The 14,004-nt window shown below is 36.4% G+C and overlaps 2 protein-coding genes and 1 pseudogene across 10 annotated transcripts in view; 2 read left to right on the top strand and 1 right to left on the bottom strand.

Moving 5' to 3' along the window:
* The window catches only part of CACYBP (calcyclin binding protein), a 753,822-nt gene that overhangs the window by 143,112 nt on the left and 596,706 nt on the right, over window positions 1–14,004 (top strand). The window lies entirely within an intron of this gene.
* The window catches only part of RABGAP1L (RAB GTPase activating protein 1 like), a 790,617-nt gene that overhangs the window by 195,873 nt on the left and 580,740 nt on the right, over window positions 1–14,004 (top strand). For all 8 annotated transcript variants that reach the window (XM_050767055.1, XM_050767059.1, XM_050767046.1 and 5 more), the window contains one exon: window positions 9,620–9,713. In XM_050767055.1, coding sequence (XP_050623012.1) covers window positions 9,620–9,713 — 94 coding nt within the window. The remainder of the gene's footprint in view (window positions 1–9,619; window positions 9,714–14,004) is intronic.
* LOC126951477 (UAP56-interacting factor-like) lies at window positions 5,735–6,507 on the bottom strand (annotated as a pseudogene).

Raw genomic sequence — 14,004 nt, 5'->3', positions numbered from 1 at the left:
TTCCATTGGTCTCTATGTCTTTTTTCATGCCAGTCCCATGCTGTTTTGGTTACTGTAGCTCTGTGGTATAATTTGAAGTCAGTAATGTGATTGCTCCAGTTTTGTTCTTTTTGCTCAGAATAACTTCGACTATTCTGAGTCTATTGTGATTTCATATAAATTTTAGGATGTTTTTTCTATTTCTGTGAAGAATGTCATTGGTATTTTGATATGGATTACATTAAATCTGTAGATTGCTTTGGGTAGTCTGGACATTTAAATAATATTGATTCTTCCAATCCATGAACATGGAATATCTTTGCATTTTTTTGGTGTCCTCTTCAGTTTTTTCATCAGCATTTTATAGTTTTTATTATGGAGATCTTTTACTTCTTTGGTTAAGTTAATTTATAGGTATTTAATTTTATTTGTAGCTATTGTAAATGGGATTACTTTTTTGATTTCCTTTTTGAATTGTTCACTGTTGGCATATAGAAATGCTAGTGATTTTTGTATGTATATTTTGTATCCTGAAACTTCATTGAATTTATCAGTTCTAGTGGTTTTGTTAGTGGAGAATTAAGTTTTTTCCAAATATAAGATGGTATCATCTGCAAGCAAGTTTCATGTGACTTCTTCCTTTTCAGTATGATGCCCTTTATTTCTACCTTTTAAAAAATACTTTTAAGTTCTGTGGTACATATGCAGATCGTTACATAGATAAATGTGTGTCATGGGGGTTTGTTGTACAGATTATTTAATCATCCAGGTATTAAGCCTAGTACCCATTAATTACTTTTCCTGATCCTCTGCCTTCTCTCACCCTCAACCATCCGATAGGCCCCAGTGTGTATTGTTCCCCTCTATGTGCCCATGTGTTCTCATCATTCAGCTCCCACTTATAAGTGAGAACATGTACTATTCAGTTTTCTGTTCCTGTGTTAGTTTGCTAAGGATGATGGTTTCCAGCTCCATCCATGTCCCTGCAAAGGACATGATCTCATTTTTTTTATGGCTACGTAGCATTCCATTGTGTATATGTGCCACATTTTCTTTACCCAGTCTATCATTGATGGACATTTAGGTTGATTTCATGTCTATACTATTGTGAATAGTTTTGCAGTGAACATACGTGTGCATGTGTCTTTATAATAGAACAATTTATATTTCTTTGGGTATACCCAGTAATGGGATTGCTGGACTAAATTGTATTTCTGTCTTTAGGTCTTTGAGGAATCGCCACACTGTCTTCCACAAAGGCAGAACTAACTTATACTCCACCAACAGTGTATAAGCATTTCTTTTTCTCTACAGCCTCTCCAGCATGTGTTATTTTTGACTTTTTAGTAATAGCCATTCTGACTGGTATGAAATGGTATCTCATTGTGGTTTTGATTTGCTTTTCTCTAATGATCAGTGTTGTTGAGGTCTTTTCATTGATTGTTGGCCCCATGTATGTCTTTTTTTGGGAGATGTTTGTTCATGTCCTTTGCCCACTTTTTAATGGGGTTGTTTTTCTCTTGTAAATTTGTTTAAGTTCCTTATAGATGCTAGATATTAGGCTTTTGTCAGATGCATAAATTGCAAAAATGGTCTCTCATTCTGTAGGTTGTCTGTTTACTCTGTTGATAGTGTTTTGTTGTTATTGTTCTCTTTTCTGTGCCAGAAGCTCTTTAGTTAAATTAGATACCATATGTCAAGTTTTGCTTTTGTTGCAGTTGCTTTTGGCATCTTCATCATAAAATCTTTGTGCCGATGTCTCAAATGGTATTGCTGAGGTTGTCTTTAAGGATTTTTATAGTTTTGGGTTTTACATTTAAGTCTTTAATCTATCTTGAGTTGATTTTTGTGCATGGTGTAAGGAAGGGGTCCAGTTTTCATCTTCTGCATATGGCTAGCCAGTTATCCCAGTGCCATTTATTGAATAGGGAATCATTTCCTCATTGCTTGTTTTTGTCAGGTTTGTTGCAGATAGTTGTAGATGTGCGGTCTTATTTCTGGGTTCCCTATTCTCTTCCATTGTTCTATATGTCTGTTCTTATATCAGTGTCATGCTGTTTTGGTTACCATAGCCCTGTAGTATAGTTTGAAGTCATATAGCATGATGTCTCCAGCTTTGTTTCTTTTTGCTTAGGATTGCCTTGGCTATTCAATCTTCTTTGGGGTTCCGTATGAATTTTAAAATTTTTTTTCTAGTTCTCTGAAGAATGTCAATGGTAGTTTGATGGAAATAGCCTTGAATGTGTAAATTGCACTGGGCAGTTTGGCCATTTTCACAATACTTCTTCCTGTATATGAGCATGGAATGTTTTTCATTTGTTTTTGCTCATCTCTGATTTCTTTTTTTTTTTTTTTTTTTTTTGAGTCTCGCTGTGTCACCCAGGCTGGAGTGCAGTGGCGCGATCTCGGCTCACTGCAAGCTCCGCCTCCCGTGTTTACGCCATTCTCCTGCCTCAGCCTCCGAGTAGCTGGGACTACAGGCGCCCGCCACCACACCCAGCTAGTTTTTTGTATTTTTAGTAGAGACGGGGTTTCACCATGTTAGCCAGGATGGTCTCGATCTCCTGACCTCGTGATCCACCCGCCTCGGCCTCCCAAAGTGCTGGGATTACAGGCTTGAGCGACCGCGCCCGGCCATCTCTGATTTCTTTTAGCAGTGGTTTGTAGTTCTGCTTGAAGAGATCTTTCACATCCCTAATTAGCTGTATTCCTAGGTTGAATGTCCTTTATTTCTTTCTCTTGTGTGACTGCTTTAGCTAGAACTTTCAGTACTTTGTTGGATAACAGTGGTGACAGTGGGCATCCTTGTCTTGTTCTAGATCTTAGAGGAAAGACTTTCAGTTTTTCCCCATTCAGTATGATACTAACTGTGGGTCTGTCATATTTGACCTTTATTATATGGAAGTATGTTTCTTCTATCCCCATTTTTGAGGGTTTTTGTAATGAAGGAATGATGACGTTTACAGAGTGGTTTTTCAGCGTTAATTGAAATGATCATATGGTTTTTGTACTTCATTCTGTTGATATGATGGATCACATTGATTTATTTGCATATGTTGAAACATTCTTACATCCCAGGGATAAATCCCACTTGGTCATGATGAACGATCCTTTTAATGTATTGTCGAACTCATGTTTGCTTGTATTTTGTTGCCAATTTTTGGATCAGTGTACATCACTGATATTGGCCTATAGTTTTCCATTTTTGGTATGTCTTTGGTTTTGGTATCAGGGTAATACTGGCCTCCTAGAGTAAGTTTGGAAGTATTCCCTCTTCCTCTATCTTTCAGAACAGTTTGAGTAGGATTGGAATTAGTTCTTTAAATATTTGGTAGAGTTCAGCAGTGAAGCCATCAAGTCTCAAGTTATTCTTTACTTAGAGGCTTTATTAGGACTTCGATCTTGTTACATATTATTGTTCTGTTCAGCTTTTGGATTTCTTCATGGTTCAATCTTGGTAGGTTGTATGTGTCTAGGAATTTATTCATTTCTTCTAGATTTTACCATTTATTGGCATATGGTTGCTCATAGTAGCCACAAATGATCCTTTGAATTTCTGCAGTATCCCTTGTAATGTCTTTTTTATCTCCAATTTTATTTTGGATTGTGCTGGGTCACCCCTGAAACCAGCATGTCTCAGAGCCCAAGGTCAATGGTATACTTGTGGGTATGAGTGCTGGCTGTTCAGGGCCCAAGGGTTCTTTAGTTAGCAGATGATAAATCCTTCCAGGACTGGGTTCTTCCCTCAAGGCAGTGGGATCCTTTATGGCCCAGGGTGTGTCTAGAAATGTTGTCTAGGAGCTGGGTACTGGAATTGAGGCCTCATGACTCTGCCGTTACCTTATTGTACTGTGAGTAACTTGGTGTCCAAGATGCAAGACAGAGTTCTCTTTACTCTTTGCTCTTCTCTCCTTAAGCAGAAAGTAGGAGACACTTTCTTGCTGGGAGCTTCACTGCCTGGGGTTGGGGAAGTGATGACATAAGCACTCCCTTTGCCATGCCAGTTGGTGTCTCTCTGGGTCACATGCCACCCTATTTCACTAGCTCTAAGCCACGCCTAGTGCTAGGAGTTGCCTAGGAATTGCAGTCTTTGTGTCCTAGACGCCTTTCAAGTTTACCTAGGATCCCAGAGCATTTCAGTTTGCAGTGTTGAGGCTTGCTGAGCAAGTTCCATCTGTTTCGATGGGTGTTTCCCTGCTGGCTAGGGCTGGGCCAAATGCTCCCTCTGTGTGTGGGCGCTAGCTGAACCTAGGATGGCTGTATCCTCCACTGTGACAGGGCAGCACTGAATTCAATGTGAAGTCCCCCAGTTGCTGTGTTCTTTATCCCCAAAGTACACAAATTGCCTTTCTGCACCACAGGCGGCTGCTGAGGGATATGGGTGGGTTGGTATCAGCAACTCAGGACTGTCTCTCCATTCTTCCTCATTGCCTCTTTTGGTAATACAAAGTTAAAACCATGCACTGTGATTGCTCACCTGATGTTTGCTTCTTACGACAGTGTTTTTCTGTGTGCAGATGGTTGTTTAAATTTGGTATTCCGGGGGTGTGGGAGTGTGATTCGTGTAGGCTTCTATTCTGCAATCTTACTCTGCCCTCTGAACTTTAATTTATACCATACAATAAATCAGAGTGAAAGGTAAACAACAAGGTTACAATGTAACTCTATTATAAATTTTGAATTTTTTTTGGTGACAAATACCGGTATATTTTTGTCTTTGGAGCTATAAATTACTTAATTTAGCAAGCTCTAAAGCTTATACATTTTAACTTCTCAAGTAAGAAGTCTGGCACTTTATGGCTATAAATTTTACTATCAAAATATCCAGGGTAGTGAATTCATTTTAATAATTATAATTCTTCTAAACATCATTTGAAGAATTATTTGTGGACACTAGACTCAAAACTATATATACTAAATCCAAACACTATGCCTAGGACCTCAGTTTTGAGTTTTTCATCTCAGTTATCTGTCCTTCAACTTACTACTTCCTCTTACACTTTCATTTACTAAACACATTTTCAGATTTTTAAATTGGACCTTCTCCTCCAAGGCCCTATCGGACAACTTTGTAAATATGCATTTACAGCCTTTAAACACCAACATTTTAAACTGAGACTAATTCCTGCAACCACATTCCTTGTTAAAAGTTCAGCACTAGGCCGGGCGCGGTGGCTCACGCCTGTAATCCCAGCACTTTGGGAGGCCGAGGTGGGCAGATCATTTGAGGTCAGGAGTTTGGGGCCCACCTGGCCAAAATGGTGAAACCTTATCTCTACTAAAAATATAAAAAAAATTAGCCAGGTGTGGTGGCGGGCCCCTGTGGTCCCAACTACTTTGGAGGCCGAGACAGGAGAATCGCTTGAACCCAGAAGGTTGCAGTGAGCCAAGATGGCGCCGCTGCACTCTAGCCTGGGTGATAGAGCCAGACTTCGTCTCCAAAAAAAAAAAATAAATAAATAAAGCTCAGCACTAACAATATCCCTCTGTCATTTTCTTCTGCTCAAGGAACAAAAGAAGTCAAACAGATAATGGGTTCTGCCTGAGCCATTTGTGAAGTCTAAGAACAGATATGTATACTCCCTGTTATTCTTCCAGGGCATTATTTTATCCTTTTTTTTAAACCTTGAAAAATAAGTGTTACTTACCCTTATAAATATTTTGAAGTAAAGTTTCTGAATTTCCGTGAAGAACTCTTCTAGTAATTCAGCTTTTCAAACACAGTCGTTACTCAATAGTCCCTGTAACATGGGATTTATTCCACAGTTAAAAAGTGACTTCCCCCTTTGTTACATGTGAGAGTGGCTCTTTGTTTTCTCAGGATCCCAAACTGCTCATTCAAAACTATCTCTGTCTGTTTTCCAACACTATTTATGTCAGATTGTAGGGAAACACCCACGGGAACTTTTCTTTATATTTTTTTGCTGCTGTTTTTTAAAGAATGAAGGTACAGCAGTGTGAATTAATCATGGTTTCTCAGTTGCTGGGCATTGTACTGCTCCAGGGTTGTCAGTAGATACAGTCAGATTCCTGCGTTTCTGATAGAAGTCTGGCGTTGACTAGTTCTCTTTGCTACTACATCATCTACCAGTTGCTCCATGTTCAACTGGGCCTGAACCTTCTTCAGGCCTCTTCCGAAAAGAAAAGTTACCTGTGAAGTGTCTTTCTGATGGCTTAATTTATTTCTTCTCCTGGTAAAATTGGCTGTAATGTTATTTTTTCTGTTTAGCTGGTTAGGTCTCTTGAGACCTGCAACTGGTTTCCTACATACTTCATTTTGTTTCAGAAGGCTTGCCTTTCTTTTTAACACTGGAAAGTAGTGTTTTGTATTCTTGTCAGTTAGACATGGACAATTCATAGGACTAATTCCTTTTCCAATTCCAGATGATTTCCTAACTGCAAGGCCAATGATTATCCATGAGGATGTCTCTTTCTAGGCATTACTCTTCCTCTACAGCTTAGACTGGTTTTACCAACACCAGAATTCTGTTGGAGTACCCATTGTATTCTCATCCTAAATTGCTGGAGTCTTCTGTTTAGTTTTGGAAAAGTCTGCTTTTTCCTTGCTTTCAATTCGGTTTGATGACACCATCCAAAGACATGTCAATTTTGTCAAGGTTTTTGTTGCTGCGGGCTTTCAGCAGCTGTGACAAGGTCACCATGGCTTCTGCCAATTGGGTACCAAACTGGTTTATAGCTTGAAACGTGGTGCTAAAACAGTCAGTGGGGAAGGCCAGAGTTGGAGACCTGCCACCTCTCATGCATGCACGCAAGCAGACTACTGGGCAGCATCCTTGTCCTCCCACCTGTGGTTGCCAGCATAGACCAATTTATCCCATTCATTTAAATTACTTGATAGTGTTCTCTGGAATACTCTTGAATATACCATAATTTATCTAGTAAAACATATTGATGGATTGCTGATAGTTCAGTTTCTTACTATTACAAGCAGTGACACACTAAAAATCCTGTTACACATATGTCTTTGGAGTATGTGTTTCTGGAGGATACATTTGATGAAATGATATATTAACTTAGCATCTTAATAAATTCAAAAAGATTGTTCTTATTTAAACATCAACCTTCTTGCCTGTTTCCTTATGCTTTTAGAAAAACTTAAGTATTATCAATTTTTATACTGTCTGTCAATGTAATTGGTAGATATGTTTCATTGTTTTAATTTGCATTTAAAAGATTAATGAAATGGGTTTTCTATAACATTTTTATTTTAGTCATGTTTTACATATTGTGACCTGTACTGTCTTGATATCCTTAGCTCAGTTTTCTGTTGGATTTTTCTTTATTCTATTGATTAGTAAGATTGTGGTATATTAGTGAAAATAGCCATTTGTCAAATGTTAGAAATTTTTTTGCTTTTAAAAAATATACATACTCTATACTGTCATAGATGTTTTTAATTTATAGGTAATCAGATTTTTAAATCTTTTTAATGGTATCTTTGATTTTGTTCTTATGCTTAGGAATTCCTTTCCCAGCAAGAGTATTACAAATTTGAAAGATTTTCTGTCATCAGTATTTCTCATTTTTATTATAATCAAGATTTATGATATCCAGGAATGTTTATTTCGTTTTCCTTTTTTTGTTTTCGTTGTGTTCCTAGATTCTGGTCTCTAATTTGGCACGTACAACATCATCAAATAACAAGCCTGAAACCTTGGCATATTATTATTTACTGTGGATCAGAATAAAGTATTAGATGGGATGATCTTGGATTCTGCTTAATTGAATACCAATTTATAAGTACCTATACTTGGTAATAGTTTATAAGTGGGCCAATTATCAGTCCTTGTTTGCATGACATAGTCTAAGTTTAACCTGTCTTCCGGAATAATTTTTTTTTGAGATGGGGTCTCACTCTGTCACCCAGGCTGGAGTGCAGTGGCACAATCTCAGCTCACTGCAACTGTGGCCTCCTGGGCTCAAGTGATCCTCCCATCTCAGCCTTCTGAATAGCTGGGACTACAGGAGTATGCCACCATGCCCAGCTAATTTTTTGTAATTTTGATAGAGACAGGGTTTTACCATGTTGCCCAGGCTGGTCTCAAACACCTGAGCTCAAGCCCTCCTTGTCCTCCCAAAGTGCAGGGATTACAGGCCTGAGCCACCACACTTGACCAAGAATAATTTTTAATAGTCTCCTTTCACTGTAAAAAGTGCCTCAGTTTAAATAAAAAATTATAAATGTTATAAAAGATAGTTGTTTACATGGGATAGTTCCTCAGGGTATTTTAACAGTAAAGCTTTAGTTGTTTCTATTTATGTCATTCAGTTGTTTCTGTTTACATTACTTCTATAGTAGTAATATTTCATTTGCTTTAACTTTTAAAATATCTGTTATTTTCATGATGAACTTATTACAAGCTTCATACAGTTGCTTATGTGAGAACAGTCATGCTAGTGTGTACTTTCTTTGCCTTCATTTTAATTACCAGAATGATGTTCACTTTTTGCATTAAATGTCCCTTACAATTCTTATTTACCTAGTATTGCTTTAAAGATGATGAAACATTTGTCTCTGTATGTGGACATATTTCGGTTATATTTTATTAAATATGTCATCAAATCTTTTTTGTACGGCTATGACCTAATGTTTTAACCTGGCCAAATAAACCATTACTTATTACATTAATGTTTTCTGATGTTGCATATACTCAGATCATTGGATTTTGTGGTGTGCTAATTAATACTGGATCATTGGATTTTGTGGTTTGCTAAGTAATACTGTTCTTAACACAGATCCCTGTGGGAGCCACTAAATGCCAATCCCTATTGTACTGTCACAGTGTTGATAAAAGTTTGGTACTTGTTACCTGCCAGATAGATTTTCAGCTATCTTATTTTATTCTGATAGTATTTCTCCAGCCTTTTCTTATGTAGTACTGTGTCAAAGAATATTTTATAATAGGTAAATTGTGTCTGTTGTTCTTTCTTTCTTTTCTCTACTACCTCTGCTACTGCTTAAAAGGTTTATAGAGTTTAGTATTGGTCATTTTCACCACTGATTATAAACTGTAAATCAACCCATATTCTTTTGCATTTTGAGGTGTTTTGTAAAATTGCCATATAAAAAGGCCAATTTCAATTTTCCTCTAGTTAAAAATATCTTTTTTTTTTTTTTTTTTTCCGAATACATCTTAAGAAACCGAACTTGTTTTTTTTTTTTTTTAAATAACATTTCTGGTTGTTTGTGTGTTCATGTCATATATGTTTCTCAGTGTCATATTTAGGTATATATGTTTGACCCTTAATTTTTATGTTTGTTGGTCCCATTAATAAAATTTGAGAATATCTGTGGAGTAGAACACCGTATAGGAATTACCAATTTGTGCCACCACTACCTTTTAAACATTACTCTTTGGATATAGCTATTTATTTATAGGTATTTTCAATTTCATGTTATGTAAACTGTATATGACATTTTCATAAAAGTTTGTTCTTTTAAAATATCTAGGCACTGAAGATTAATGAAGTTCTTACCATTATTTTTGCAATGCATGTAATAATGTAAAAAGAAGATTGTTTTATTAGACACAGAGTCATTTTTCTTGTTTTATGATATTTAAAGTATCTACTGTAATATATAAAGTAATGTTTGTTGGTGTTTGCGTTTCTTCTGCAGACAGTGATAATGAACTCTCAAGTGGAACAGGTGATGTGTCTAAGGATTGTCCTGAGAAGATCCTGTATTCTTGGGGAGAATTGCTAGGAAAATGGTAAAATTTTATTTTTCATACTGAAAATTTTATATTTACATAGTTGATGTTAATTTGTTGTATTAAAATCTCTGTGTTAAAATAGGTTTTAAAGGATTAATATGAAAATCTATCTTAATATCTTAATGTTTAAAAACTTAAAAATTAAAATATATTTTATAGATACTCTTTATATTTGGCTAGGTCTTCCCCCCCAAGTATGGTTTTATTTAACTTGCTTTTAGAAGATGTCTTTGTCTTATTATTTCACTCAGACCTTATTATTTGTCTTATTATTTCACATCATTTAGCAGAGTCAATTTTATGCTATATTGCCAGTGCATTTAAATGTCTACTGTTAAAGGGTTACATTTTTTTAAAACCAAGTCTATTACCACTCAAATAGGCTGTATAGTTTAGAATTTCTCATTTTACCACTGACACAGCTGGTTTCATTCTTTCTGACTAAAACTATTACTTTAAATTTTGATGTATTTTATGTGGAATTACGAAAGAGTACTCTGTTTATATTTATTAAGTACTCTTTATATTTATTTTAAATACATTTTTTAAAAGGACTATCATATGTTGGTGTAATGAAAAAATTCTGCCAACAAAATACTTCCCCATACTAGTATAGACATAGAAATTCAATTTATTGTTGAATAAGCATATCAGATTACATGCATGCAGGTAGTCCAGGGGAGACTACAAGTCTGGGCAGTCACATCTCTCTCAAGACTTAGTGTTTTGTTTTGTTTTGTTTTTCCCATTCCAATAGCTTTTAGGTTTTATTTTCACATGGAGCACCAGTAAGGTATTAGAGCCAATCAAAATAAGGAGTTGATTTAGAGATTTATTTTCTTTACCTTGCAATTCATTTGCACTACCATGAATGGGAATCCTTTGCATAGCTATGGACAGTAAACTTTGTATTGCCATTATGTTATATATGTTGAGAGTTGTAAACTAGCCTAGTGAAAGACAAAGGCACACACTTCTGTGTTGTCACACAATTCTCAGATGTTCCAGCCATTCCACTGAAATGATGTTCAGTAATCTTTTTGTCCATTTCAGAAATCTTATACAATTTTACCCCACACTATATCCAGGATCTAATTTACTCATTTGCAAGCATTGTCCACCTAAATCTAAATTTATCTCATATGTTTTTATCTGTTTTATTTAGGGTTACTCTCTTACTTTACTTTAAGATGAACAGTTCTCTTTTTAGATGGTCCTGAGTTAGGACAATTTCAATGGGGGATGGAGAGCAGCAGGAAGTAAGATGGGAGAGTGTGTTCTAGTTAGAGGCAGGTGACTTTTTCAGTCTCAGTCCAGGCTGGGAAATAGGAAGCATGCTAAACTTTTAAAACAGAAGCATTTTAATGCAGATAATTGACTTACAATGTGTTAGAAGTTTGAGAGAGCAGAAAGGAGACATTATGACTGGAGTAACCCAAGTAGTAGGAAACAGCTATGGCCTATAGGACTGGAGAAATAAAATGAAAGAAATATTGTTACCAGAATCTAGGAACTCAGAGGAGGTCTGAGGAGCTGACGCAGGAATCTCTGAAGAGGGCTGCATCCTGGTTGCTTAGAATTATGAGGATGCTCATAGCAGCTAGTGTTTAGAAGGAACTGTCAGGGCAGGGGACAACTGTTTAGTTCCACACTTCTGAAGAGATATCCAGATCTCGGGTATCGGAGCAGGTGGGGAGAACCACATCATTGGTGCTGGTACTTCTTGGCCTGGCTAGAATTAGTATTTTTCAGGAGTTATGGTATAGCTGGTGCTGGCAATGGAATTCGTTCTTCCATTCTTCTACCTTCCACCTGTATATGTCTATTACTCATGGGCAGAATCTAACCTGGAAGCCAGTGGGTAAGGGAGTTTGGGATATGTAGTCTGCAGATTCTCGGCCTTTATATCTTTGGGCAGAATACGGAAAGGTGGACTTGTAGTTGATAGGCAGTGGGTAAATGACTACAAAAGGGTAAAAGCTGGGCCTAATTCTCATTTACCCATTTATCTGGGTCAGTTGAATTAGGCATTCTTAACACCCAATGTTTTTAGATAGAGATTTATTTATTAGGAACACTGGTAAGGAAAAAAGTAAATAAAAAACAGCACCAACAACTTGTCCTAATCTTCTTCATCTTTGGTCTGAAAGTGTACATTTATGGTCCAACCATATGGATGTGATTGATAGCAGTGGATAGAATGGTAGCATATGCATTGATACCACAGCTTGGCTTCTACTGTTACATGGTTTCTTTCTTTCTCACTTCAAGTTATTTGCTGGGGGAAGGCTTAGGAATTTACATGGACCTCCATGCACCATAGAAATAAGCAACGTGTCTCCTGCGGCAGCTCTACTCTCTGGCCAGAATTTATTTTTCCCTGATTCTCTGGTCAAGAACAGGGGCATAGTCTTCTATTGTGGTCACTTCATAAAACAAGGGCTCCCTTCTTACTGGATCTCTCATTACTGAGAATTGGGTGCTTACTTTTTACCGGCCCAACACATTCATTCTTTCTAGTATAGCAAAATACATGACACCTAAAACTAATACCTTATACTCCAGTTGAAATTAATCAACAAAAGAGCTCTTAGAGATCTATATATAGGTATTGTAGAAACTAATTTTCTTTGGATAAGATGTTTCTTCTTGTCCATAATTTACTCCCAAAGGCAAACTAATTTCAACTTGATAAGATCTATGGAAGGGGAATATAATTTAGTGGGAAAAATACATTATGCTAAAACTCAGAACTGAATTAGAGTTCTAGTTGTAGTGCTAACTTGATAGGTAGCTTGCACAAGTTATTTAACATTTTTGGGTTCCATTTTTCCAGTGAAGCTTTTATAAACTTGCTCATGTATGCATGCTTTGTCTTTCAGAAATGGAATAATGTTTGCAAAGTTTTTTTGTGTGTTTTGTTTTTCTTTTCCTAGCCCTTAGATTGAGAAAATACCTTAATTTTTATTGTCTTTTTATGGTTTGGGATTATATCACCATTCTTGAGGAATTTACAATAACAGTCTGGGCTCTTTCATTTAAGAGAATATGTACAAACATCTCACTTTCTTGATTCTTAGATGAAATTTAGTTAAAAGTCCACATGCTTATTGGGAGAAATGGCAAGGTGAGAATGGTTGGGAAGGGAAGTAGAGACAGATACTGGCTTTTTATCAATCAAGTTTCGTTTGATTTTAAATTATTTATTCATAATATTTTCTACATGGCAGTTAATATTCTAAAATGATAAAATTTAATATAGAAAAAAAATTATGCTTTTCTTTTTTGCCTTTGCATGCTCTTATTTCAAAATAGGTTTAAAATTCATGGCATATTATACTAGAAAACAAGTCTGTCAATGATCTAAGCTTCTATCTTTAGATACTAGGAAAAAAGAGAAAAACCCAAAGCAAGCAGAAGCGAGGAAATAAGAATATAAATAAATGGGGTTGAGAAGAACACTACAGAAAATCAGTCAAACTGAAGCTAATTTTTATAAAGATAAATATATTTGATAATGATAAACATCTAACTAGACTGATCAAGAAAAACGAGAGAGAAAACACAGATACAAGAATCAAAGAGGCTACATCATTACAGATCACCACAGACATTACAAGGATATAAAAGAATATTATAAGCAACTCACTGCCTATAAATTTAGAAGCTTAGGTGAAATCAACAAACACTTGAAAGTCATAAATTGCCAAAGCTTACTTGAAATAAGTAACCTGAATAGTCCTATATTAGTTGACAAAATTGAATTTATAGTTAAAAAGTTTTCAGTAGAGAAAATTTGAGGCCAAACTGACAAATTCTACCAAATATTTAAGAAAAAAATAATAAGACTGGGCGCAGTGGCTCATGCCTGTAATCCCAGCACTTTGGGAGGCCGACGCAAGCTGATTACTTGAGGTCATGAATTTGAGACCAGCCTAGCCAACATAGTAAAACCCCGTCTCTACCAAAAATACCAAAAAAATTAGTCAGGTGTGGTGGTGTGCACCTGTAATCTCAGCTACTTGGGAGGCTGAGGCACAAGAATTGCCTGAGCCTAGGAGGTGGAGGTTGCAGTGAGCTAGGATTGCACCACTGCACTCCAGCCACTGACAGAGCAAGACTCTGTCAGAAAGTAAAGTAGAGTAGAGTAGAGTAGAGTAGAGTAGAGTAGAGTAGAGTAAGAGTAGAGGAAAGGAAAGGAGGAAGGAAAGAGAGAGAGAGAGACAGACTGGCAGAAAGAAAGAAAAAGAAAGAAAGGAGGAAGGAAGGAAGGGAAAGAGAAGGAAGG

This window comes from Macaca thibetana, chromosome 1 (genome assembly GCF_024542745.1).
Source record: "Macaca thibetana thibetana isolate TM-01 chromosome 1, ASM2454274v1, whole genome shotgun sequence".
Taxonomy (NCBI): Eukaryota; Metazoa; Chordata; class Mammalia; order Primates; family Cercopithecidae; genus Macaca; species Macaca thibetana.
The sequence above is the reverse complement of the archived record's forward strand: the minus strand, read 5'-3'. Positions and strand labels throughout refer to the sequence as shown.